Source organism: Hemitrygon akajei, chromosome 12 (assembly GCF_048418815.1).
Source record: "Hemitrygon akajei chromosome 12, sHemAka1.3, whole genome shotgun sequence".
NCBI lineage: Eukaryota > Metazoa > Chordata > Chondrichthyes > Myliobatiformes > Dasyatidae > Hemitrygon > Hemitrygon akajei.
Window position 1 is genome coordinate 96,539,092 of NC_133135.1, and position 23,885 is coordinate 96,562,976.

Sequence of the window (23,885 nt, forward strand, 5' to 3'; positions counted from 1 at the left end):
ATCTATATCTTCTTGTACTTCTTACCAGTTTTGTAAGCTACCACACCACCAATCTTTGCATCATCTGCAAATTTATGAACACACCCATCTATATTTTCAAATGCCTTACTAAACCTATGTAGACAACATGCACAGCCCTAACTTCATCAATCATCTTTGTCTTGTTAGTAAGACATGACTTGCTCCACACAAAGCCAGGCTAGCTTTCCCTGATTAGGCCATGGTTTTCCAAATGCCTATAAATCCTATCCCTAAGAATTGTCTCCAGTGACTTTCTACCACTGACAGGAGATTCAGTGGTATATAGTTTCCAGGATTATCCCTGATTCCCTTGAATAATGGAACAACATCAAAGCTTCAAAGTACGTATAAGTGATCCCTGTGATTAATTTTCTGACGAGCATTCACAGTAAGTACAAAGAAACACAATAAAATCATTGGAAAAACTACACAAAGATAGACAAACAGCCAATGTGCAAACACACACAAAAACAAAATAATAAATAAGTAGTAATATTGTGGCATGAGTTGTAGACTTTATGAAAGTGAGCCCATTGGTTGTGGAATCAGCTTGGTCTTGGGTGAAGTTATCTACTCTGTTTCAAGTGTCTGATGACTTTGGGATAATGATTGTTCCTGAACCTAGTGCTGTGGAACCTAGGGTACTTCCTTCCTGATGGCAACAGGGAGAAGAGAGCATGTCCGAGATAGTGGATGTCCTTAATAATGGATGCTGCTTCCTGCGATGGTGCTCCTTGTTGATGTGCTCAATGGTGGAGAAGGTTTTGCCTGTGATGGACTGTGCTGTAACCACTAGATTTTGTAGACTGTTCAGTTCAAGGGCATTGATGTTTCCATTCTAGGCTGTGATACAACCAGTCTGTAAACTTTCAACCATTCATAGAAACATAGAAAATAGGTGCAGGAGTAGGCCATTCAGCCCTTTGAGCCTGCACTGCCATTCAGTATGATCATGGCTGATCATCCAACTCAGAACCCAGTACCTGCTTTCTCTCCATACCCCCTGATCCCTTTAGCCACAAGGGCCATATCTAACTTCCTCTTAAAAATAGCCAATGAACCGGCCTCAACTGTTTCCTGTGGCAGAGAATTCCACAGATTCACCACTCTCTGTGTGAAGAAGTTTTTCCTCATCTCGGTCCTAAAAGGCTTCCCCTTTATCCTTAAGCTGTGACCCCTCGTTCTGGACTTCCCCAACATCAGAAACAATCTTCCTGCATCTAGCCTGTCCAATTCCTTTAGAATTTTATACGTTTCAATACGATCCCCCTCTCAATCTTCTAAATTCCAGTGAGTATAAGCCTAGTCGATCCAGTCTTTCTTCATATGAAAGTCCTGCCATCCCAGGAATCAATCTGGTGAACCTTCTCTGTACTCCCTCTATGGCAAGAATGTCTTTCCTCGGATTAGGTCTCACCAAGGCCTTGTACAACTGCAGTAGAACCTCCCTGCTCCTGTACTCAAATCCTTTTGCTATGAATGCCAACATACCATTTGCCTTTTTCACCGTCTTTTGTACCAGCATGCCCACCTTCAATGACTGGTGTACATTGACACCCAGGTCTCGTTGCATCTCCCCTTTTCCTAATCAGCCACCGTTCAGATAATAATCTGTTTTCCTGTTCTTGCAACCAAAGTGGATAACCTCACATTTATCCACATTAAATTGCATCTGCCATGAATTTGCGCACTCACCTAACCTATCCAAGTCACCCTGCATCCTCTTAGCATCCTCCTCACAGCTAACACCGCCGCCCAGCTTCGTGTCATCCGCAAACTTGGAGATGCTGCATTTAATTCCCTCGTCTAAATCATTAATATATATTGTAAACAACTGGGGTCCCAGCACTGAGCCTTGCGGTACCCCACTAGTCACTGCCTGCCATTCTGAAAAGGTCCCGTTTACTCCCACTCTTTGCTTCCTGTCTGCCAACCAATTCTCTATCCACATCAATACCATACCCCCAATACCGTGTGCTTTAAGTTTGCACACTAATCTCCTGTGTGGGACCTTGTCAAAAGCCTTTTGAAAATCTAAATATACCACATCCACTGGCTCCCCCCTATCCACTCTACTAGTTACATCTTCAAAAAATTCTATAAGATTTGTCAGACATGATTTTCCTTTCACAAATCCATGCTGACTTTGTCCGATGATTTCACCTCTTTCCGAATGTGCTGTTACCACATCTTTGATAACCGACTCTAGCATTTTCCCCACCACTGATGTCAGACTAACCGGTCTATAATTCCCCGGTTTCTCTCTCCCTCCTTTTTTAAAAAGTGGGGTTACATTAGCCACCCTCCAATCCTCAGGAACTAATCCAGAATCTAAGGAGTTTTGAAAAATTATCACTAATGCATCCACTATTTCTTGGGCTACTTCCTTAAGCACTCTGGGATGCAGACCATCTGGCCCTGGGGATTTATCTGCCTTTAATCCCTTCAATTTACCTAATACCACTTCCCTACTAACATGTATTTCCCTCAGTTCCTCCATCTCACTAGACCATCGGTCCCTTACTATTTCCAGAAGATTATTTATGTCCTCCTTAGTGAAGACAGAACAAAAGCAGTTATTCAATTGGTCTGCCATGTCTTTGTTCCCTATGATCAATTCACCTGTTTCTGACTGTAAAGGACCTACATTTGTCTTGAGCAATCTTCTTTTCACGTATCTATAAAAGCTTTTACAGTCAGTTTTTATGTTCCCTGCCAGCTTTCTCTCATAATCTTTTTTCCCTTTCTTAATTAAGCCCGTTGTCCTCCTCTGCTGGTCTCTGAATTTCTCCCAGTCCTCAGGTGTGCCGCTTTTTTTTGCTAATTTATATGTTTCTTCTTTGGACTTGATACTATCCCTAATTTCCCTTGTCAGCCACGGGTGCACTACCTTCCCTGATTTATTCTTTTGCCAAACTGGGATGAACAATTGTTGTAGTTCATCCATGCGATCTTTAAATGCTTGCCATTGCATAGCCACTGTCAACCCTTTAAATATTATTTGCCAGTCTATCTTAGCTAATTCACGTCTCATACCTTCAAAGTTACCCTTCTTTAAGTTCAGAACCTTTGTTTCTGAATTAACTATGTCACTCTCCATCTTAATGAAGAATTCCACCATATTATGGTCGCTCTTACCCAAGGGGCCTCGCACGACAAGATTGCTAACTAACCCTTTCTCATTGCTCAATGCCCAATCTAGAATGGCCTGCTCTCTAGTTGGTTCCTCAACATGTTGGTTCAGAAAACCATCTCGCATACGTTCCAAGAAATCCTCTTCCTCAGCACCCTTACCAATTTGGTTCACTCAATCGATATGTAGATTGAAGTCACCCATTATAACTACTGTTCCTTTATTGCACGCTTTTCTAATTTCCTGTTTAATGCCATCCCCAACCTCACTACTACTGTTAATCTAAGGAAGTTTGTCAAAGTTTTAGATGACATGCCAAATCTTCGCAAACTTCTAAAGAAACAGAGGTGCTGCTGTGCCTTCTTTGTAATAGTAGTTATGTGCTGGACCCAGAACAGATCCTTTGAAATGACCATGTTGAGGAATTTTAAGTTACTGACCTTGTCCACCTCTTGATACCCTGATGAGGACTGGCTCATGGGTCCTCTTCCTGTAGTCAATAATCAGGTCTTTGGTTTTGCTAATGTTGATTATTGTTGTGGCACCATTCAGCCAGATTTTCAATTTCAGTTTCTCCCCGTATGCTGATTCATCACCACCTTTGATTTAGCCAGCAGCAGCAACATTAGCTACTTGCCAGTCCACCTGCACTTCACCTATAGCCAGAAAGGACACAAAGATATTGATTAAGGCCCAAGCAATATCCTGTCTTCCCTCTCTCATTAACTCATTAGGCCCTGAGGATTTATCAATCTTAATACTCTTCAAGAAACCCAACACTACTTGCTTCTTTACCTTGAAAAGCCCTGGCATATTAATATGTTCAGCACTGATATACCGTATGTATAGAATGTTTGGGATTCTCTTTAATACTACTTGCCAAGAACTTTTCATGGCTCCTCCTGGCTTTCCTAATTCTCTTCTTGAATTCTTTTCTGGCTTCTTTATAATCCTCAAAGGTTCTGTTTGATTCTAGTTTCCTAAGTGTTACATACTTTTCCTTCTTGACTAAATTCATTACCTCTTGATATCCAAGGTTCTTGTACTTTGCCATCCTTTTCCTTTTTTCTGACTGTAACACCAGTCCTGTACTTTGTCCACTTGGCATTTACATTATACAGCACACAACTCTGTCATCACAGCAATTCCTTCTAAATAAATGTTGAGATTAAGAAGTCACATTTAGTCTCCATTATAAGCACTGTGCTTGAGTCGGAAGCACTTTTCCTTGGCAGTCTCAGTGTAATGCTTCACCAAATTTGAGCTTTATCAAGTGAGATCATAGAACTACCTATTTTCACCTCCATAGTGTTACCAAACTGTATGCTAACCTCAGCTTGTCTGCTGTTGAAGTTCACTGCAATTTTTTTGATCTGTAGACTGAGCATTACAATATACTCCAGATATGACCTCCTTTATTCCACTCTGTATGAACTTGATGGCATTCTAAATTCTGCTGTCCATATCATACTCTGTTTAACTCTTCATGTATTGGCACTGTGCTAAATTGGGTTATAGTTAAGCAACATGTCAAGTTTGAAATTCTTATCAGTTCTTTTGTTTCTATTTCTTCATAATCTCCTTCAGCTCTGCATACAGACTCTAGAGTTTTCTTGAACTTAATGACTGCTGTGACTTCAACTGACATGGTGCTAAGCTTTTGAATCCTCTCTTACCTCTACAATTTTCCCTCAACGATGCTTCCTGCAGTTTACTGCTGAATGATATTTTTCACCTACCCTAGTAGCACCTTGCATGCCAGGCATCAATTTTTGTTAGCTGCTGCCCAACAATTCAGGAATGGACGCTGATTAAAGACACTATGGTAAAAGTCTGATCTAGGACTTTTTGCTGGACTAACAGATCTTTAGACCTTTGGATATCAGATATATTATTTTACATTGTATTTTAAATTAGTTCTTGTTGGACATTACATAGCATTATAATATTTACTGTGTAGTCAAGTAAGTTTAAAAGGGCAGTTCCCTTTCTTCTTATGATCCACTTCCCTCTCCTATCAGATTATTTCTCCAGCCCTTGACCTTTCCCACCACCTGGCTTCACCTATCACCTTCCATCTAGCCTATTTTCCACCCCCCCCCCCCACCTTTTTATTCTGGTATCTGCCCCCTTTCATCTCAGTTCTGAAGAAGGGTCTCAGCACGAAATATCAGTTACTTTTCCATAGTTGCTACCTGACCTGCTGAGTTCTTCCTGCATTTTGTGGGTGTTCCAGTGCTCCCATATGTCTGAAGAGGGCACAGAAAGTCATGCCTCCAGCAGCAGGAAGAGAATATGGGACCAGGAGTAAGAAGAAAGCTTAGCAATTTTAATCCATCAGGATTTCAGAATTGTTGGAAAGTGGATAATTGTAATTTTACTGTACATAAATCAAGATTTCTAAGTAGGGAAATGTGGGAGTATATATAGATGTTATAATTAATCTTCATTGTATTTCAAACTAACAGATTTAGAATCAGAATCAGGTTTATTATCACCAGCATGTGATGTGAAATTGGTTAACTTAGCAGCAGCAGTTCAATGCAATGCATAATCTAGCAGAGAGAAAAAAATAATAATAAAATAAAACATAATAAATAAGCAAGTAAATCAATTAAATATATTGAATAGATTTTTTTAATGTGCAAAAAGTAGAAATACTGTATATTTAAAAAAAGTGAGGTAGTGACCAAAGCTTCAATGTCCATTTAGGAATCAGATGGCAGAGAGGAAGAAGCTGTTCCTAAATCACTGAGTGTGTGCCTTCAGGCTTCTGTATCTCCTACCTGATGGTAATAGTGAGAAAAGGGCATGCTCTGGGTGCTAAAGGTCCTTAATAATGGACGCTGCCTTTCTGAGACACCGCTCCCTAAAGATGTCCTGGGTACTTTGTAGGCTAGTATCCAAGATGGAGCTGACTAGATTTACAACCTTCTGCGGCTTTTGGTCCTGTGCAGTAGCCCCTCCATACCAAGCAGTGACGCAACCTGTCAGAATGCTCTCCAAGGTACAACTATAGAAGTTTTTGATTGAGACCAGATAAGGCCCATTTTTCTAATTGAGCTTATATGGCTCCAAGTAAGAACAATCAAGGTAGTGCCAGCACCCTCCCCTTCTCCAGAGCCCTGTAAATGTTCTTCTTCCATTAGCAGTACATTCCTCAATTCTAACCATACACTGTGAAAGCAGGTTTTTCCTCATGATACCTTCATTCATACACTGGACAGACTAGTAACGGCTCCCTAGGATAAAACAGTTTTATCTCAGAATCAGTTGAAGAAAAGCAGTCCAGTGCTAACCCTCCGGTGATCCTTGGATCCACTTCTTCTGTCTCTACTTCCATCCATTGGTCCTCAGTCAATTTACAGCACATTTTCCGAGGTCAAATTATCCTATACCAGCCTATCTCAGATTGTGTTTCACTGTTATAGAGATATAATAGTGCCCATGTCTGTCTACTGTTTATGAATTTGCCAAGCATTTGACCGAGTATGGTATCAAGGTGCCCTAGCTAAAATGGAATCAATGGGAATCATACCTGACACAAAGGAAGATGGTTGTGGTGGTTGGAGGTCAATCATCTCATCCTCAGGACATCACTGCAGGAGTTCAACACAGACCCTGTGGAACACCACTAATCACTGGCAGCCAATCAGAAAAGACTTCCTTTATTCCCACTCTTTGCTTCCTGCCAAACAGCCACTGCTTTATCCAAGCTAGAGGGGATTCCTGAAGTTTCTGTATTGTCAATGAGGAACTTGTTTTAAAGGTGAATCAAAGTAAAGTACTTAGAAAAGAGTTAATTTCACTTTGCTGTTTAACTACTTCTACACTGTCTCCCTCCTATCCCTCTATAATTGAAAGCTGTTGGATGCAAGTAAAAATAATTATAACCATATAACAATTACAGTACGGAAACAGGCCATCTCAACGCTTCTAGTCCGTGCTGAATGCTTACTCTCACCTAGTCCCACCGACCTGCACTCAGCCCATAACCCTCCATTCCTTTCCTGTCCATATACCTATCCAATTTTTTTAAATGACAATTATTGACCCTTTAAAATGGCAAGTAGTCAGCTGAAGCACATGTATGTCTGTTTTAACTGCTACTTTTTTTTTAACTCACTTAACATCATGTGAATTTTCTGGTAAGGGCAGTGTTTATTGACTGCTGGTAATTGTACGTAAATTTGTGTGTGTGGTATATCTTAAACTTCTACTATCAAAGGGATGAATATTCTGTCGGTCAAGTTCCAGACATTTGACCTTTAAATGATGTAGCTGCAATACTATATTTCCAAATCAGATTTGCTTATGACATGGGGCAGGGTTTAGAGCTGGGTGATATTTCCATTTTGCCTGCTTTGTCTTTTAGAGGCAGTATCATAAACAGAAAAAAATTCTTCAGATGCTGGAAATTTTGAGAAGTGCACACAAAATGCTGGAGGAATTCAGCAAGTCAGGCAGCATCTATGGAGCACAATAAACAGTTTATGTTTTGGGCTGAGTCAAAGGAAATATGTTTTAAGGATTAGAGAATGAAGAGAAGTTTCTGATTGTTAGTTATTGGAAAGCTTTTTTTTAGCACATAAAGCAATTTGTTTCCTGGTGTATGTATATCCAGCATCTGCAAGGAAAATACAATGGGAAAATATTTGATTTTAGTTTGGATTTTTAGTGAAGAACCCAAAATGCATTTTAACACTACTTGGGATACATAGTTGATTAGTTTGCCTTTCCTGATAATTGAATTGTAGTGAACTAAGTAGCAGTTGTGGGTGGTGAGGGAGTTGTGTTGCCTTTCTGCATGGCCGTTGCTCAGCTGAGGCTGATAAGGACCGCAAACCAGAACATCATTATCAAAAATAAAGATAGGTCATTGAGCCAAATATATTAAACTTCTTTAAAGGAATTAAGCAGCATAATGAGGAACATTTCTTCTGCAGATCTCATAAGTCCTAAATAAATCCACTAGCAGTGTCGTTGAAATCTGTGAGGCAGCTTATAATTAATACCATTAGGATATTAACACCATGTTGACAGTATTCGCTTGCCCTGTGTTTTGAACAGCCATTATATTGATATATCATTGGACCTTGGCATTAAAAGCATTTACTTTCCTTTCACAAACCGCCTGCTATTCACCAAACACCTGGCTTGCTATTTTACCAGATATTCTACCCCTTTGGAAGCTGCCTTGAAACAAATCTTTTCTAATTACTGATCTTTGTATTAATTTCATTAAGACCATTTTTGATTCATGAACTTGACTGCAAATATTCCATTTTTAAAAGCATAATGAAAGAGCCTGCCATCCTAATGAATCTCTTCTGTGCCAACTCAACACAATCATCCAGCTATGGCCCAGCCAATGTCTTACAAAAGTTTAGCATAACTTCCTTCTAAACTCTAGACTCCTCTGGGCTTTAATAATATTTGCAAAAGCAAATCCTTGTTCCTTAAAGGATTGTATTGGGAAAAGTAGTCTGGCCATTGATGACTAGAACAGAATAGAATAGAACTTTATTGTTACTGCTCAAGACAACGTTGTGAAGACAAGAAGATTGTGATGCTGATCCAGTCCATGCAAAATAGATATTTACAATGCATGCAGAACAACTTAATTTTTTTAAGTAAGGGATATTAATGATAGTGTTAAAATCTAAGTAAAATTCTTAGTTACTAGAATAGACTGTGACCTGTGGTTTAGGAATGTTGTGAAGTTTACCAAATAAATTTCAAGAAAAAAGAGAGAACTTGAGAATAACTCCCAACAAATGCAAAACCATACTATCATCTTTCATAGCTATTATAGAAAAGTATGACTGCTATGGGCAAATGTCAGTCCTTCACAGAGAGTGGGGAATTTATACAACATGCAGTCTACTAGAAACTCAGAAGGTCAAGCAGTGTGTAGGAGAAAGGAAATTGGAACATTCTGGATTGAAACTCTGTACCAGGGCTGAGAGTGGAGAGTTGAAATGGCCAGCATAGAAGAGCATAGGCCAGCATAGGAATATTGTGAGTAGCTTTAGACCCCATATCTAAGAAAAGATGTGCTAGCACTCTGTATCCAGCGAGGTTTAAGAGAATGATTCCAGGAATGAAAGTGTTTGATGGTTCTTGGCTTGTACTCACTTGAGTTTAGAAGAATGAGGGATCTCATTGAAACCTACCAAATATTAAAAGGCCTAGATGGAGTGCATGTGAAGAAAATGCTTCCAGTAGTGGGTGCACCTAGGGCGCAGAATAGAAGTATGTCCCTTTAGAATGTTGAAGAGGAATTTCTTTAGCCAAAGGGTTAAGAATTTATAGAATTCATTGTCACAGGTAGCTGTAGAGATCACATCATTGAGTATTTTCAAAGCAGAATTTGAGAGGTTGTCAGGTTACAGGGCGAAGACAGGAGAATGGGGTTGTGGGGGGGATAATAAATCAGTCGTGATCAAATGGCGGAGCAGATGCAGTGGGCTGTATGGCCTAATTCTGCTCATATACCTTATAGTCTTACATCTAAAAGCAAGGGTTGACTGAAGTACATGAGAGGAATTAGTGTTAGTAAAGAAATATTACTAGAGAAGTCAACAAGACTGAAAAACTGATATATTGCAAGGATCTGATAATCAAACCCAGCATTTTTAAGTTGTGACTATTCCTCCAGTGCAGTGATTTCCTCCCACATTCCAAAAACAAGTTGCAGGCATGCTACGTTGGTGCTAGAAGTATAGTGACAATTGTGGACTGCACCCAGCACAACCTCAGACTGTTGGTCATTGGTGCAAATGATGCACTTTGCTGTATATTTCAATGTACATCTGACAAACAACACTAATCAAATAGTTTTAAAGGAAGCAGAAATGCTTATCTGTTAGCCTAACTTTGATAATTAAGAAAATAGTAATATCTATAGTAATTAATTTATTGTCATAAGCATGCATTCATGGGTATGTGGCATGAAAATTAGCATTTTGTAGCCTCAATACCATACATTTCAAACAGGTTTAATGTAAATTAACATCAATTAACATAAATTACATAACTTGCATGACAAAATAGACATAATGACACATTCAGGTAGAGAGAGAAGAGAGGAAATATAATTCAGAATAGTATTAGCTTTTCAGATCAGTTTGAGAACCTGATTGCAGTGGAAAGAATCTGTTTTTGAACCTTAAGGTGAGGGTCTTCAGGTGCCTGTGGCTCCTTCATAGCATTGAGAAGAAGGTATAGGCCGTTAGTTAGTTCCTGGATGATGGATGTTACCATGTGATATCATAACATGATTGAGCAGAGTCAACATGGATTTATGGAATCATGTTTGACGTATTGGACTTCAAGAATAAAAAATATAGCAAACAAGGGAAGTCAATGGATGTAGTGTATTTGGATTATCAGCATGAACATGGAATATTACAACACATTTAGGAGCTGAGAAGTAATGTTGCAGCTATATAGGACCCTGGTCAGACCCACTTGGAGTACTGCACTCAGTTCTGGTCACCTCACTACAGGAAGGATGTGGAAACCATAGAAAGGATGCAGAGGAGGTTTACAAGGATGTTGCCTGGATTGGGGAGCATGCCTTATGAAAACAGGTTGAGTGAACTTGGCCTTTTCTCTTTGGAGCAACGAAGGATGAGATGTGACCTGATAGAGGTGTATAAGATGATGAGAGGCATTGATCTGTGGATAGTCAGAAACTTTTTCCCAGGGCTGAAATGGTTGCGACAAGAGGACACAGGTTTAAGGTGCTGGGGAGTAGGCACAGAGGAGATGTCAGGGGTAAGTTTTTTTTTAACGCGGAGTGGTGAATGCGTGGAATGGGCTGCTGGCAATGGTGGTGGAGGCAGATACGATAGGGTCTTTTAAGAGATTTTTGGATAGGTACATGGAGTTTAGAAAAATAGAGGGCTATAGGTGAGCCTAGTAATTTCTGAGGTAGGGACATGTTCGGCATAACTTTGTGGGCCAAAAGGCCTGTATTGTGCTGTAGGTTTTCTATGTTTCCAAACACCTTAAGTGTGTGCCTCCCTTGTATTTCTGCCCTTGGAAAGGTCTCTGGCTATCTAATCATCTGATCATCTTATACACCTCTATCAAATCACCTCTCATTCTCCTTTGCTCCAAGGAGAAAAGCCATAGCTCACTGAACCAATCTTCCTTTGAAAAAAATCCCCAAGATTTAGCTGAACAGATTCAGAGCCATATTGAATTGAAGATAAAGTATTTATTATAATTGGAGTTAACAAGTTGAAGGCGAAGAGTTGAGATTTGCTTATGGTTGGTTATGACTAGGGTGGTACTGAAATCACCACACTGGTGCTTCAGCTCCATTGTTTACAATCTATATAAAGATTTGGATGAGAAGTTCAAATGTAACATTTCTAAGTTTCTAAGAAGGAATGTGAGTGATGATGAGGATGCAAAATTGGTGAAAAGGAATACAGAAGAGGTAATTGAATGATTTGCAGCATGATAATGAGGGACACTTTTGAAAAATGTATAAAGTCACCACATTGGTATAATTGTTCTCATTTTACTAATTATAGACAGGGTGCGAATTCACCAGAATTCATCCTTGCAACTTTTTGTGTATGATGAATTTTTCTACATTAGGTGAATGTCAGTTTTGTAACCATAGTAGAATTGTGCACAACCCTTCAAGATTGTAGCTGTCAGAATTTTGTTTTTGCAGTAGATATATTTATAGATTGTGTGTTGTGCAAAAAATTGAGGTAGTGTTCGGGGATTTACTGTCCATTCAGAAATTTGATAGGGAGGGGAAGAAGCTGTTCCTAAAACCGTGTGTGTGATATGTCTGTCTTCAGGCTCTAGTACCTCCTCTCTGATTGTTGTGATGTGAGATGTGATGTCTGGTACCAGGTTTTTGCATCATCCAGTGCTCTTAGTTATTTCTTGATCTTCAGTTGTCTGAAGACTGGCTTCTTGGAAGGTGACTTCATGTGAAACATCTGGAGCTGGCTCACCTTCTCAGCACTTCTGAATATAGATGCAAATACTTCAGCCTTTGCTTGCACGCTAGGTTCAGCAGCCAGTGAAGATATTAATATTCTTGGAGTCTTTCCTGTTGTAGGGCATCCAGGACATCACCAATTACAAGACAACATCACCTGACTGTGCAGGTGATGCCTCTCTCCTAAATGCACTGAATAACTTCTACGCCCAGTTTGAGGCAGAAATTGATGTGGCGGCGAGGAAGTCCACCCCTCCTACAAATGGCCAGGTGCTGTGTCTCTCCGTGGCCGACATGAGAAGAACCCTGTGCAGGGTCAACTCACGGAAGGCTGCTGGACCAGACAACATCCCTGGTAGAGTGCTTAGAGGATGTGCAGACCAGCTAACAGATGTTCTCACTGACATCTTCAACATCTCCCTGAGCAGTGCCACCATTCCAACGTGCTTCAAAACCACCACCATCGTCCCCGTGCCGAAGAAGCCTTCAGTGTCCTGCCTAAATGACTACTGTCCCATTGCACTTACATCCATCATCATGAAGTGTTTCGAGAGGCTCATCATGAGACATATCAAGACCCTGCTGCCCCCCCTCACTGGACCCCCTACAGTTTGCGTACCATCCCAACCGCTCAACAGATGACACCATTGCCACCACCCTCCACCGGACCCTAACCCACCTGGACAAAAAAGACATGTACGTTCGGATGCTGTTCGTAGACTTTAGTTCAGCATTCAACACAATCATCCCATAGAAACTGATTGGAAAGCTGAGCCTATTGGGCCTGAACACCTCCCTCTGCAACTGGATCCTCGACTTCCTGACTGGGAGACCTCAGTCAGTCCGGATCAGGAGCAGCATCTCCAACACCATCACACTGAGCACGGGGGCTCCCCAGGGTTGCGTGCTCAGTCCACTGCTGTTCACTCTGCTGACCCACGACTGTGCTGCAACACACAGCTCAAACCATATCATCAAGTTCGCCGATGACACGACCGTGGTGGGTCTCATGAGCAAGAACAACGAGTCAGCTTATAGAGAGAAGGTGCAGTGGCTAACGGACTGGTGCAGAGCCAACAACCTGTCTCTTAATGTGAACAAAACAAAAGAAATGGTTGTTGACTTCAGTAGGGTACGAAGCGACCACTCTCCGCTGAATATCGACGGCTCCTCGGTAGAGATTGTTAAGAGCACCAAATTTCGTGGTGTTCACCTGACGGAGAATCTCACCTGGTCCCTCAACACCAGCTCCATAGCAAAGGAAGCCCAGCAGCGTCTCTACTTTTTGTGAAGGCTGAGGAAAGTCCACCTCCCACCCCCCATCCTCATCACATTCTACAGGGGTTGTATTGAGAGCATCCTGAGCAGCTGCATCACTGCCTGGTTCGGAGATTGCACCATCTCGGATTGCAAGACCCTGCAGCGGATTGTGAGGTCAGCTGAGAAGATCATCGGGGTCTCTCTTCCCACCATCACGGACATTTACACTACACGCCACATCCGCAAAGGAAACAGCATTATGAAGGACCCCATGCACCCCCCATACAATCTCTTTTCCTTTCTGCCATCTGGGAAAAGGCTCCGAAGCATTCGGGCTCTCACGACCAGACTATATAACAGTTTCTTCCCCCAAGCTATCAGACTCCTCAATACCCGAAGCCTGGACTGACACCTTGCCCTACTGTCCTGTTTATTATTTATTGTAATGCCTGCACTGTTTTTGTGCACTTTATGCAGTCCATTGTAGGTCTGAAGTCTAGTGTAGCTTTCTCTGTGTGTTGTTTTTTTTTATTACTTAGTTCAGTCTAGTTTTTTGTACTGTGTCATGTCCTGAAAAATGTTGTCTCATTTTTACTATGCATTGTACCAGCAGTTATGGTCGAAATGACAATAAAAGTGGCTTGACTTGTTAACTATTTAATAATTAATGTGACTTGACGACTTGTTAACTATTTAATAACTAGATGTGGTGGGATTAGATATAGCTGGATCATTGTGGAATTTGTTAGCTGTCCCAGATGCCTTATTTGCACTTTTGTAATCTGTGTCAACAGATTGGTACCATCGTTCAATTTTATTTTAATATTTGAAAACAGTTTGTTTCAATTTGCTGATGTAAAGCTTACTTGATTGATGTATCCATAATTCAATGTTGTTGCACTCCACACAAAAAATATAATTGTCCAATATTTTTGTTAACAACATATTGAATATGTCAAAATCACAGTAGTCAGAATGCTTCGGCTGACTCAAATTGTGACATCAACTAAGTGGTGCTTCTGTGGTTTTTGAGTCCTTGTTCAAAGTGGTCTGTTAGATTTGCTGTATCTTTCACAACCTGTTCTATTTCTTTCATTCACTTGCTGTCAATATGGGTGTCGCTGAAAAATCCAGCCTAGTTCCCTAGGGAACAAGGGAAGATGGTGTAATGCCATGCCATTTAACAACTGAGATCTACAGTGCTATTAGGGTGTTCCAGGATTTAGACCTAGTTGAAGGAACAGTGATAATTGAAGTGATTATGTAACTCACAGGGGAAGCTTTAGGAAGCGAGGTGCCCATGAGCCTGCTGCTGTTGTTCGTAACTGTAGAGGTTGCGAATTTGTGAGGTACTATCAGAATAACTAAGGAGAGTAGCTGTATTGCATTTTGTAGATGCTGGTGATAAGTGAATCTTAAGGAAAGTGAATATCTTGTATTCTGTGTAGTCATTGGCTGTATTGGCTGTATAAAAGCCAGCACTCCTAAGTGTCTTTTTAGTAAAAACTTGATGGTATGTGCTGCCGCTGTTAAATGTTTGAAGTCATTGTTGTGCAGCTCGGATATGCAGAGTTCTGCAGTGCCATAGAGTGATGTGTTCAGACCTACTATTCCATACTTGATAGAAACATAGAAAATAGGTGCAGGAGTAGGCCCTTCGGCCCTTTGAACCTGCACCACCATTCAGTGTGATCATGGCTGATCATCCAACTCAGAACCCAGTACCTGCTTTCTCTCCATACCCCCTGATCCCTTTAGCCACAAGGGCCATATCTAACTTCCTCTTAAATATAGCCAATGAACCGGCCTCAACTGTTTCCTGTGGCAGAGAATTCCACAGATTCACCACTCTCTGTGTGAAGAAGTTTTTCCTCATCTCGGTCCTAAAAGGCTTCCCCTTTATCCTTAAACTGTGACCCCTCGTTCTGGACTTCCCCAACATCAGAAACAATCTTCCTGCATCTAGCCTGTCCAATTCCTTTAGAATTTTATACGTTTCAATAAGATCCCCCCCCTCAATCTTCTAAATTCCAGTGAGTATAAGCCTAGTCGATCCAGTCTTTCTTCATATGAAAGTCCTGCCATCCCAGGAATCAATCTGGTGAACCTTCTCTGTACTCCCTCTATGGCAAGAATGTCTTTCCTCAGATTAAGGGACCAAAACTGCACACAATATTCTAGGTGTGGTCTCACCAAGGCCTTGTACAACTGCAGTAGAACCTCCCTGCTCCTGTACTCAAATCCTTTTGCTATGAATGCCAACATACCATTTGCCTTTTTCACCGCCTGCTGTACCTGCATGCCCACCTAACCAGCAATGCTACCCCACCTCCTTTTCTTTCCTGTCTATCCCTCCTGAATATTGAATATCCCTGGATGTTGAGCTCCCATCCTTGGTCACCCTGGAGCCATGTCTCTGTGATCCCAACTATATCATATTCATTAATATGATGAAAAGTAAATTATGACGAGGGAAATGTCCGTTGATTCCTCACATTAAGGAATAAATTTTCAAGTACTGGTTTCCTTAAACATTCGGCCAATTTCCTACTTTTTCAATGCATTGGTCAGAAGTATATGTCACCTATATAGACATTACAGTGCAACTGTTACTTTTCATCTGTAGTGCTTTTTTTTAGTTTTGTAGAATGCCACAGTTCCAAAAATAAAAAAGGAGAAAGATATCCTATGTCCAATATACTGCACGTCCAGCCCAATTGCCATTGTCAGATGTGCAAAAATTAGAATTTCTGGAAAGTGATACAAGGAGTATTGAAAGAAACAGTCAGTTTATCCTTTGCTAAAAATCAGTAACTGGTAGCTGGGCATAGGTTTCAATAGGTACATTTAATGTCAGAGAAATGTGTACAATATACATCCTGAATTTTTTTTCTTCTCAAATATCCACGAAAACAGAGGAGTGCCCCAAAGAATGAATGACAGTTAAATGTTAGAATCCTGAAGCCCCCCCCCAGCTCCCCTCTCCCACACATAAGCAGCAGCAAGCAAAAGCCCCCCTCCCCCACCAGCAAAAAAAGCATCAGCACCCCCACCAAGCACTCAAGTGTGCAGCAAAGCATCAATAATGACACAGACTTGCAGTACCCCAAAGACTACTCATTCACCCAGTATTTGACATACCACATGCTCTCTCTCCTTAATAAGGGTAAAAGAGGTGACCCCTCTTCACAGCGAAAGGGGAGACATAACAAAACAATTTGCCGATTTATGGTGTTAAAAGTCTGTTGCGTTGCTTTTTCTGAGCTCTGTGCCTGAAAAACTCAGGCCTCTGGGCACACAGCCAGCAGCCAGCTGACAATCTTCCATCTCCCACGACACATCAGACAGCGGCACCAGCCTTGACTCCACCCACCTCCAGAGCCACGAAAATCCAGCACCTGAAGGCGCGCAAGTCTTCCAAGCTGCGTCCTTGGCATATCAAAAAGCGGCCAGTCATAAGGCGCTGAGAGCAGGTCCCATTTCTGCAAAGAACTGAAGTCAGCGTGTAACTCAACCTGGGATAGCGTTTTACTTACTCCAGTAGGTCATTTGATAAAATTGCATTGGAGATGTATTCAAATGGAATGAGATGGGGCAGTCAGCTCTTTCCTTCACCAGTTGCAAGAATGAATATATCAATGAGCAGACAGTTGGTTCACCTGAGCACTGAGAAACTGTAGATTCAGATTCCAAAGATAACATATTTGAAGCCTCATCCTTGTTAGCTTGCAGTGTGTGAATGATTGGTTGTTGTGATATCAGTCTCTTGTCTTTCTTCACACTTTCTCTCCTTCCCCCCCCCCCCCCCCCGCTACCAAGAAAAAGAAAGATTAGAACTGATGTTGGCTTGGAGTGAGGTAAAAGTGTAATTTGAAGTCCTAGAAATTCTCCATGCAGGAGTCTGATTGGGTTGAGAAGAGTAGAAAGGATTTGAATGCCAAATGGCTTTATGCTATTAGTGGTATTTCTGCTTAAGTTGCAAGGTTATCTTAATAGGAAAAAGTATTTGGGGAAATACTCAGCTGTTGTCCTTTTTTTTCCCCTTTTGCCTCTTTTGCTTTAGACACTGCTCTCCTGTCCACTACTTCTTCTCTGTCTTTACGTCTCACCACTGGGCCTCTCTCAGTGTCTGTTTCCCTAATCTACATCCCAAATTCCAGCTGTACATCTACAACCAGCTGGTCAGGTACTGTGCACTCTCTGCTTCTCACTGATCACGCATGCTGCCTTCCATCTAATGCAATTGGGGTTGGGGTGGTGGGAGGAGGAGTGGAGTGATTTGTGCTGAGACATAAAATTGAGCTGTACCTCATTTGTGGCTTTGAGTAGATGCACCTAGCTACTGTTTGAAATTAATAAGCAGACTTCAAAGATTAATTAAACTGTGCTTATTAAAGACATCAAAGTTGCACAAACATTTTAATCTACTGTAAGACCATAAGAAATAGGAGCAGACGTAGGCCATTCAGCCCATCGAGTCTGCTCCACCATTCAATCATGGGCTGATCCAATTCTTTCCGTCATCACCACTCCCCTGCCTTCTCCCCATACCCTTTGATGACCTGGCTAATTAAGAACCTATCTATCTCTGCCTTAAAAAACCCAAAGATTTGGCCGCCACAACTGCTTGTGGCAACAAACTGCTAATGCTAACAGAACAATTTTACTTAAGGTTCTTAAGCAATTAAGCTCAAGTTACACTTAATTGCACCTAGGCAAATCAATTACTCCCATTTCCCCTTTTCTAGCCCTACTCTGTCTCAAGCTGCCTGTCTGTTTTTCTCTTTAAGATCTGTCACCTTTACACCATGTGTCCTATAACCCTTGTGCATCCAACAAGTGGAAACAGCTTTTCTTTCCTTTTATTTGAAGCTATCGTATGCATATACACTTGCTTGAAATCTCTTCTTAAACTTTTTTTGCTCCAAGGAAAAAGCAACCTAAGCTTCTTCACTCTAACCTTACAGCTATAATCGCTCAACTCTGCAAATATTCTAGTAAATCTCCTTTGCACCATTTTAAGGACATTCTGATTTTGCCAAAATATAGTGGCCCCACTATATGCAGTACTTTTGAGTTGTGGCCCAATCCAAGTTTTATAAAGGTTCAAATCCCATTTTGTAACTTTTATTTTTGAAGCCAGGTGTTCCATCTGCTTTGCAAGCTACTACCTCTGTCATGTCACCTTTAAAAAATCAATTTACCTAAATCTCAGAGGCCTTCTGTTCCTGAAAAATTGTGAAATCATCTATATTGCCTGTCTAAATTCCCTCTGCCAAAGTACGTATCCCCACATTTTGCAAGTAAATTCCACCTGTCACTAATTTACTCCCTCGCTCTTTGCTGCTTCTCTGTAGATTCATAGAATAAGCAAATTTCCAAAATCATCAGTTATCCAGTATAAAGTTATTTAGATACATTAAACAAAACAGTGTTCTTGTACTGACACTTGGGATCACCAGCATCAATTCTCCTGCAAAAGTAGCACTTTACCATAATTTTATTGTTTATTGCCCTTTAGTCAATTGTTGTCCAAGCTGTCACTAGCCCTCTAATTCAGTGATTATTCAGATTGTTAATCATTTATGCATGCCCTTATTTGGATATTTGTGTTAAAAGCCATGCAAGCAACCAAACACATTCCTTTCAAATTTTAAGTACTTTATCAAAAAAGATCTTTTTTAAGTTAATCGAGCATGATCTACCTTTTACAAATCAGTTCTACATTATAACCAAAATCTCCTGTGCATTCTGGCTTGTGTTTTTTCCATTAACATTCTCAGTTGGTTTCTTTACTTCAATCTGAATAATGTCCATATGGTTTTGCATAAATGCCATTTCTTTCCACCAAGTATGAAGAATATTTTGTAGTTATTTGCCTCTAAGAACCAGTGAATGAACAAGTTGTTTAGACTGAAATGTTCCCGTCAAGGAACGTGTGACCGAGTGTAAAGGATTTGGTGCTATACTTCCACTGGGTAGAACGGGGAAGAGCTATAAAGATCCTCAAACCAATTCTGAAGAATATTTAATGGAAATAATGCTATTGTTAACATTTGCTATGACTAGTGATAATGATTTCAAAACTGCAACTTTCTGCATTGGTAAGATGGACACATCTTTTTCAAAACAAAACTCTGAATGATACCAAAAGTATTATTCAAAATTAGAGATGGCCATGGCTCAACTGCATTAATAAGGAAATGTGTCAGAATAATCCAAACATTCCAGAATGGGATGGATAAAGCTGGGATTTTTTTTAAATCTAGTGTGCCTTAAAAAAAATTATGATGAATTATTAATATACAGGCACAGTTTGAAAGATACTCGGTAGACATTTCAGAAGTGTTGGCTTCATAGAGTCATAGAATAGTACAACACAGAACAAGAGCTTTGACCCGTCTAGTTCATGCCAAACTATTTAAACAGCCTACTCCCACTGACCTGCACCAGCACCATAGCCCTCAATATCTCTACTGTCCATGCACCTATCCAAACTTCTCTTAAATAGAAACATAGAAAGCCTACAGCACAAAACAGGCCCTTCGGCCCTCAAAGTTGTGCAGAACATGTCCCTACCTTAGAAATTACTAGGTTTACCCATAGCCCTCTATTTTTCTAAGCTCCATGTCTTAAAAGACCCTATCGTATCCGTCAGTAGCCCATTCCACGCACTCACCACTTTCTGAGTAAAACAACTTACCCCTGACATCTCCTCTGTAGCTACACCCCAGCACCTTAAACCTGTGTCCTCTTGTGGCAACCATATCAGCCCTGGGAAAAAGCCTCTGACTATTCACACGATCAATGCCTCTCATCATCTTATACACCTCTATCAGGTCACCTTTCATCTGCCTTCATTCCAAGGAGAAAAGGCCAAGTTCACTCAACCTGTTTTCATAAGGTATGCTCCCCAATGCAGGCAACATCCTTGTAAATCTCCTCTACACCCTTCCTATGGCCTCTACATCCTTCCTGTAGTGAGGCGACCAGAACTGAGCACAGTACTCCAAGTGGGTCTGGACCAGGGTCCTATATAGCTGCAACATTACTTCTCAGCTCCTAAATTCAATTCCACAATTAATGAAGGCCAATACACCATATGCCTTCTTAACCACAGAGTCAACCTGCGCAGCTGCTTTGAGCATCCTATGGACTCTGACCCCATATCCCTCTGATCCTCCACACTGCCAAGAGTCTTACTATATTCTGCCATCATATTTGACCTACCAAAATGAACCACTTCATACTTATCTGGGTTGAACGCCATCTGCCATTTCTCTGCCCAGTTTTGCATCCTATCAATGTCCCACTGTAACCTCTGACAGCCCTCCACACTATCCACAACATCTCCAACCTTTGTGTCATCAGCAATCTTGCTAACCCATCCCTCCACTTCCTCATCCAGGTCATTTATAAAAATCACGAAGAGTAAGGGTCCCAGAACAGATCCCTGAGGCACCCCACTGGTCACCGACCTCCATGCAGAATATGACCCATCTACAGCCACTCTTTGTCTTCTGTGGGCAAGCCAGTTCTGGATCTGCAAAGCAATGTCCCCTTGGATCCCATGCCTCCTTACTTTCTCAATAAGCCTTGCATGGGGTACCTTATCAAATGTCTTGCTGAAATCCATATAGACTGCATCTACTGCTCTTCCTTCATAAAAGTGTTTAGTCACATACTCAAAAAATTCATTCAGGCTCCTAAGGCACGGCCTGCCGTTGACAAAGCCATGCTGACTATTCCTAATCATATTATACCTCTCCAAATAAATCCAGCCTCTCAGGATCTTCTCCATCAACTTACCAATCACTGAAGTAAGACTCACTGGTCTATAATTGCCTGGGCTATCTCTACTCCCTTTCTTGAATAAAGGAATAACATTCGCAACCCTCCAATCCTCCGGAACCTCTCCGGAGAGGTAGTTGATGATTCAAAGATCATCGCCAGAGGCTCAGCAATCTCCTCATCCGCCTCCCACAGTAGCCTGGGGTACATCTCATCTGGTCCTGGCGATTTAAGTGATGAAATCAAGCTTGCATGCAACACTTGAGCTGGCAGATTGTTCTACGCTCTTACAATCCGCTATGTGAAGATGTTTCCCGTCAGGTTCACTTTAAAATTTTCACCTTTCACCCTTAACTCATGACCTTAGTTGTAGTCCTACCCAACCTCAGTGGGAAAAATGCATGCTTGCATTTACCCTGTCTATACACCTCATAATTTTGTATACCTCTTTCAAATCTCCCCTTAATCTTTTACATTCCAAGGAATAAAATCCTAACCAATTCAATCTTTCCTTATAACTCAGGTTCTCCAGTACCAGCAACATCCTTGTGAATTTTCTCTGTACCCTTTCAACCTTATTTACATCTTTCCTATTGGTAGGTGACCAAAATTGCACACAGTATTCCAAATTAGGCTTTACCAATGTCTTATACAACTTCAACATAACATCGTATCTCTTGTATTCAGTACTTTGATTTATGAAGGCCAATGTCCCAAAAGCTTTCTTTACGATTGTATCTACCTTTGTTGCCATTTTCAATGAATTATGGGCTTGGTATTTCCAGATGCCTTTGTTCTACTGCAATCCTCAATGCCCTACTGTTCACTGTGTAAGACCTACCCTGGTTGATCCTACCAAAATACAACACCTTCCATCTGCCATTTTTCAGCCATTTTTCCAGCTGGTCAAGATCCCACAGCAAACTCTGATAGTCTTCCTCACATTCCACTACATCTCCAGTCTTAGCATCATCTGCAAATTTGAAGGTCCAGTTAACCAAATTATCATTCAGATCATTGATATAGATGACAAACAACAAACCCAACACTGATTCCCAATGGCACTCCACTAGTCACAGGCCTCCAGTAAGAGGGGCAGCCATTTACTACCACTCTCTCGTTTGTCACACAAAGCCAATGTCTAATCCAATTTACTACCTCACCTTGAATGCCAAGTGACTGAACTTTCTTGACCAACCTCCCATGCAGGACCTTGTAAAAGGCCTCGCTAAGGTCCAAGTAACAACATCCACTGCTTTGCTTTCATAGCTTTCCTGGTAACTTCCTCAGTAAAACTGAGATTGGTTAGACATAACCTACTACACACAAAGCCATGCTGACTATCCCTATTTAGTCCATGTCTATCCAAATACTCATATGTCCAGTCCCCGAGAATACCTTCAAATAACTTTCCCACTACTAATGTCAGACTCACCAGCCTGTAATTTCCTGGTTTATTTTTAGAGCCTTTCTTTAACAGTGAAATAACATTAGCTATCCTCCGATGCTCCGATACATCACTTGTCGTTATGGGTGATTTAAATATCTCTGCTAGGGCCCCTGCAATTGCTACACTAGCCTCCCATTTGGTCCATGGGAACCTGTATATGCTAGGAAATTAAATGCAGTTGCTATCACAATAAATGGCGAAAATGCTTTTCTAAAGCCCAGTAAATTGATTCAATTTTTGTTCACTCTTGTGAAAGAATTTAAATATGAGCTACCACTTTAATAATGATTCGTTAAAAAAATTGAAGTTAATTGAGTTGCTCTGAAGCATTATTATCCTAAAGGTACGCTTACTGCTGAAAACGACACCATACCAGTTCAGACTGTTCTGAAATAATTCCAGGCAATACACTTGCTCTGTAAATTTGTCACAGTTATTACAGCCTTGTGTTCTCACCTCAACTTTTCTCATCACATCCCTGAACTACTCTACCACTACCACCAGCTAGCAGACTATTCTCCCACAACTCTACCTCTTCGAGCTGTGTCCACATCATGTGCAAAGTTTATGATTATGATGTAAATTGCAAATCCTTCCAGGGAATCTGATTGTAATTTAGGTAACAGCACATGCAATTTAAATTCTGAACTTGTGTGATGTAAGCCCATCGTGGATGTAAATGATAAGTGTAGCATTTAACTAATGGCTTTATATATTAGACCTACATGAGCATTTAGTAAGTCTCAAAGTGCCATCTTGTAAGGTCAGGGGGTTTCCAACTTTTAAATACATATTTTATAGATATTGAAATAATAGTAGGCATAATTAGTGATCAAAGATGATAATGAAAAAAAGGCCAAGATTTGCGTTGAAGCATCTAATTCTGGGTAAGAAACTTCTCATGCACAAGTGCAAAGGTTGGCTGGCATTCTGCTTAGTGAAATATAACCATTTTAAATGTAATGTCCTTGAGTAACCAAAATGAGGTACCATAATTCTGCTCGTGCCCAAAAATGCCCACTTTCTGGGATTTGATATTTTTCCAGTCTATTTTCCATACTCAATGAAGGCCATTATCATTTGTTTTAACGGTGAAGCTGCAATTGTGATAAAATGGGTTAATAACAGGGTAATTTTAGCTACTACTTGATCAATTAACCTGGCAATGTAAGGTGAAATCCAAGTGGCAGGGAAAGGCCAATGTCTGTCTAATCCTTGATTAGCACTAATGCCATCAAGGTTCCTGTTATACCCAC

General features: G+C 40.8%; 1 protein-coding gene across 4 annotated transcripts in view; it reads left to right on the forward strand.

Moving 5' to 3' along the window:
* Positions 1 to 23,885, forward strand: part of cep350 (centrosomal protein 350) — a 277,088-nt gene that overhangs the window by 216,764 nt on the left and 36,439 nt on the right. For 3 of the 4 annotated variants that reach the window (XM_073063706.1, XM_073063707.1, XM_073063709.1), the window contains exon 28: positions 17,452 to 17,574. The exons of the other annotated variant lie outside the window; for it this stretch is intronic. In XM_073063706.1, coding sequence (XP_072919807.1) covers positions 17,452 to 17,574 — 123 coding nt within the window. The remainder of the gene's footprint in view (positions 1 to 17,451; positions 17,575 to 23,885) is intronic. 4 annotated transcript variants of the gene reach the window in all.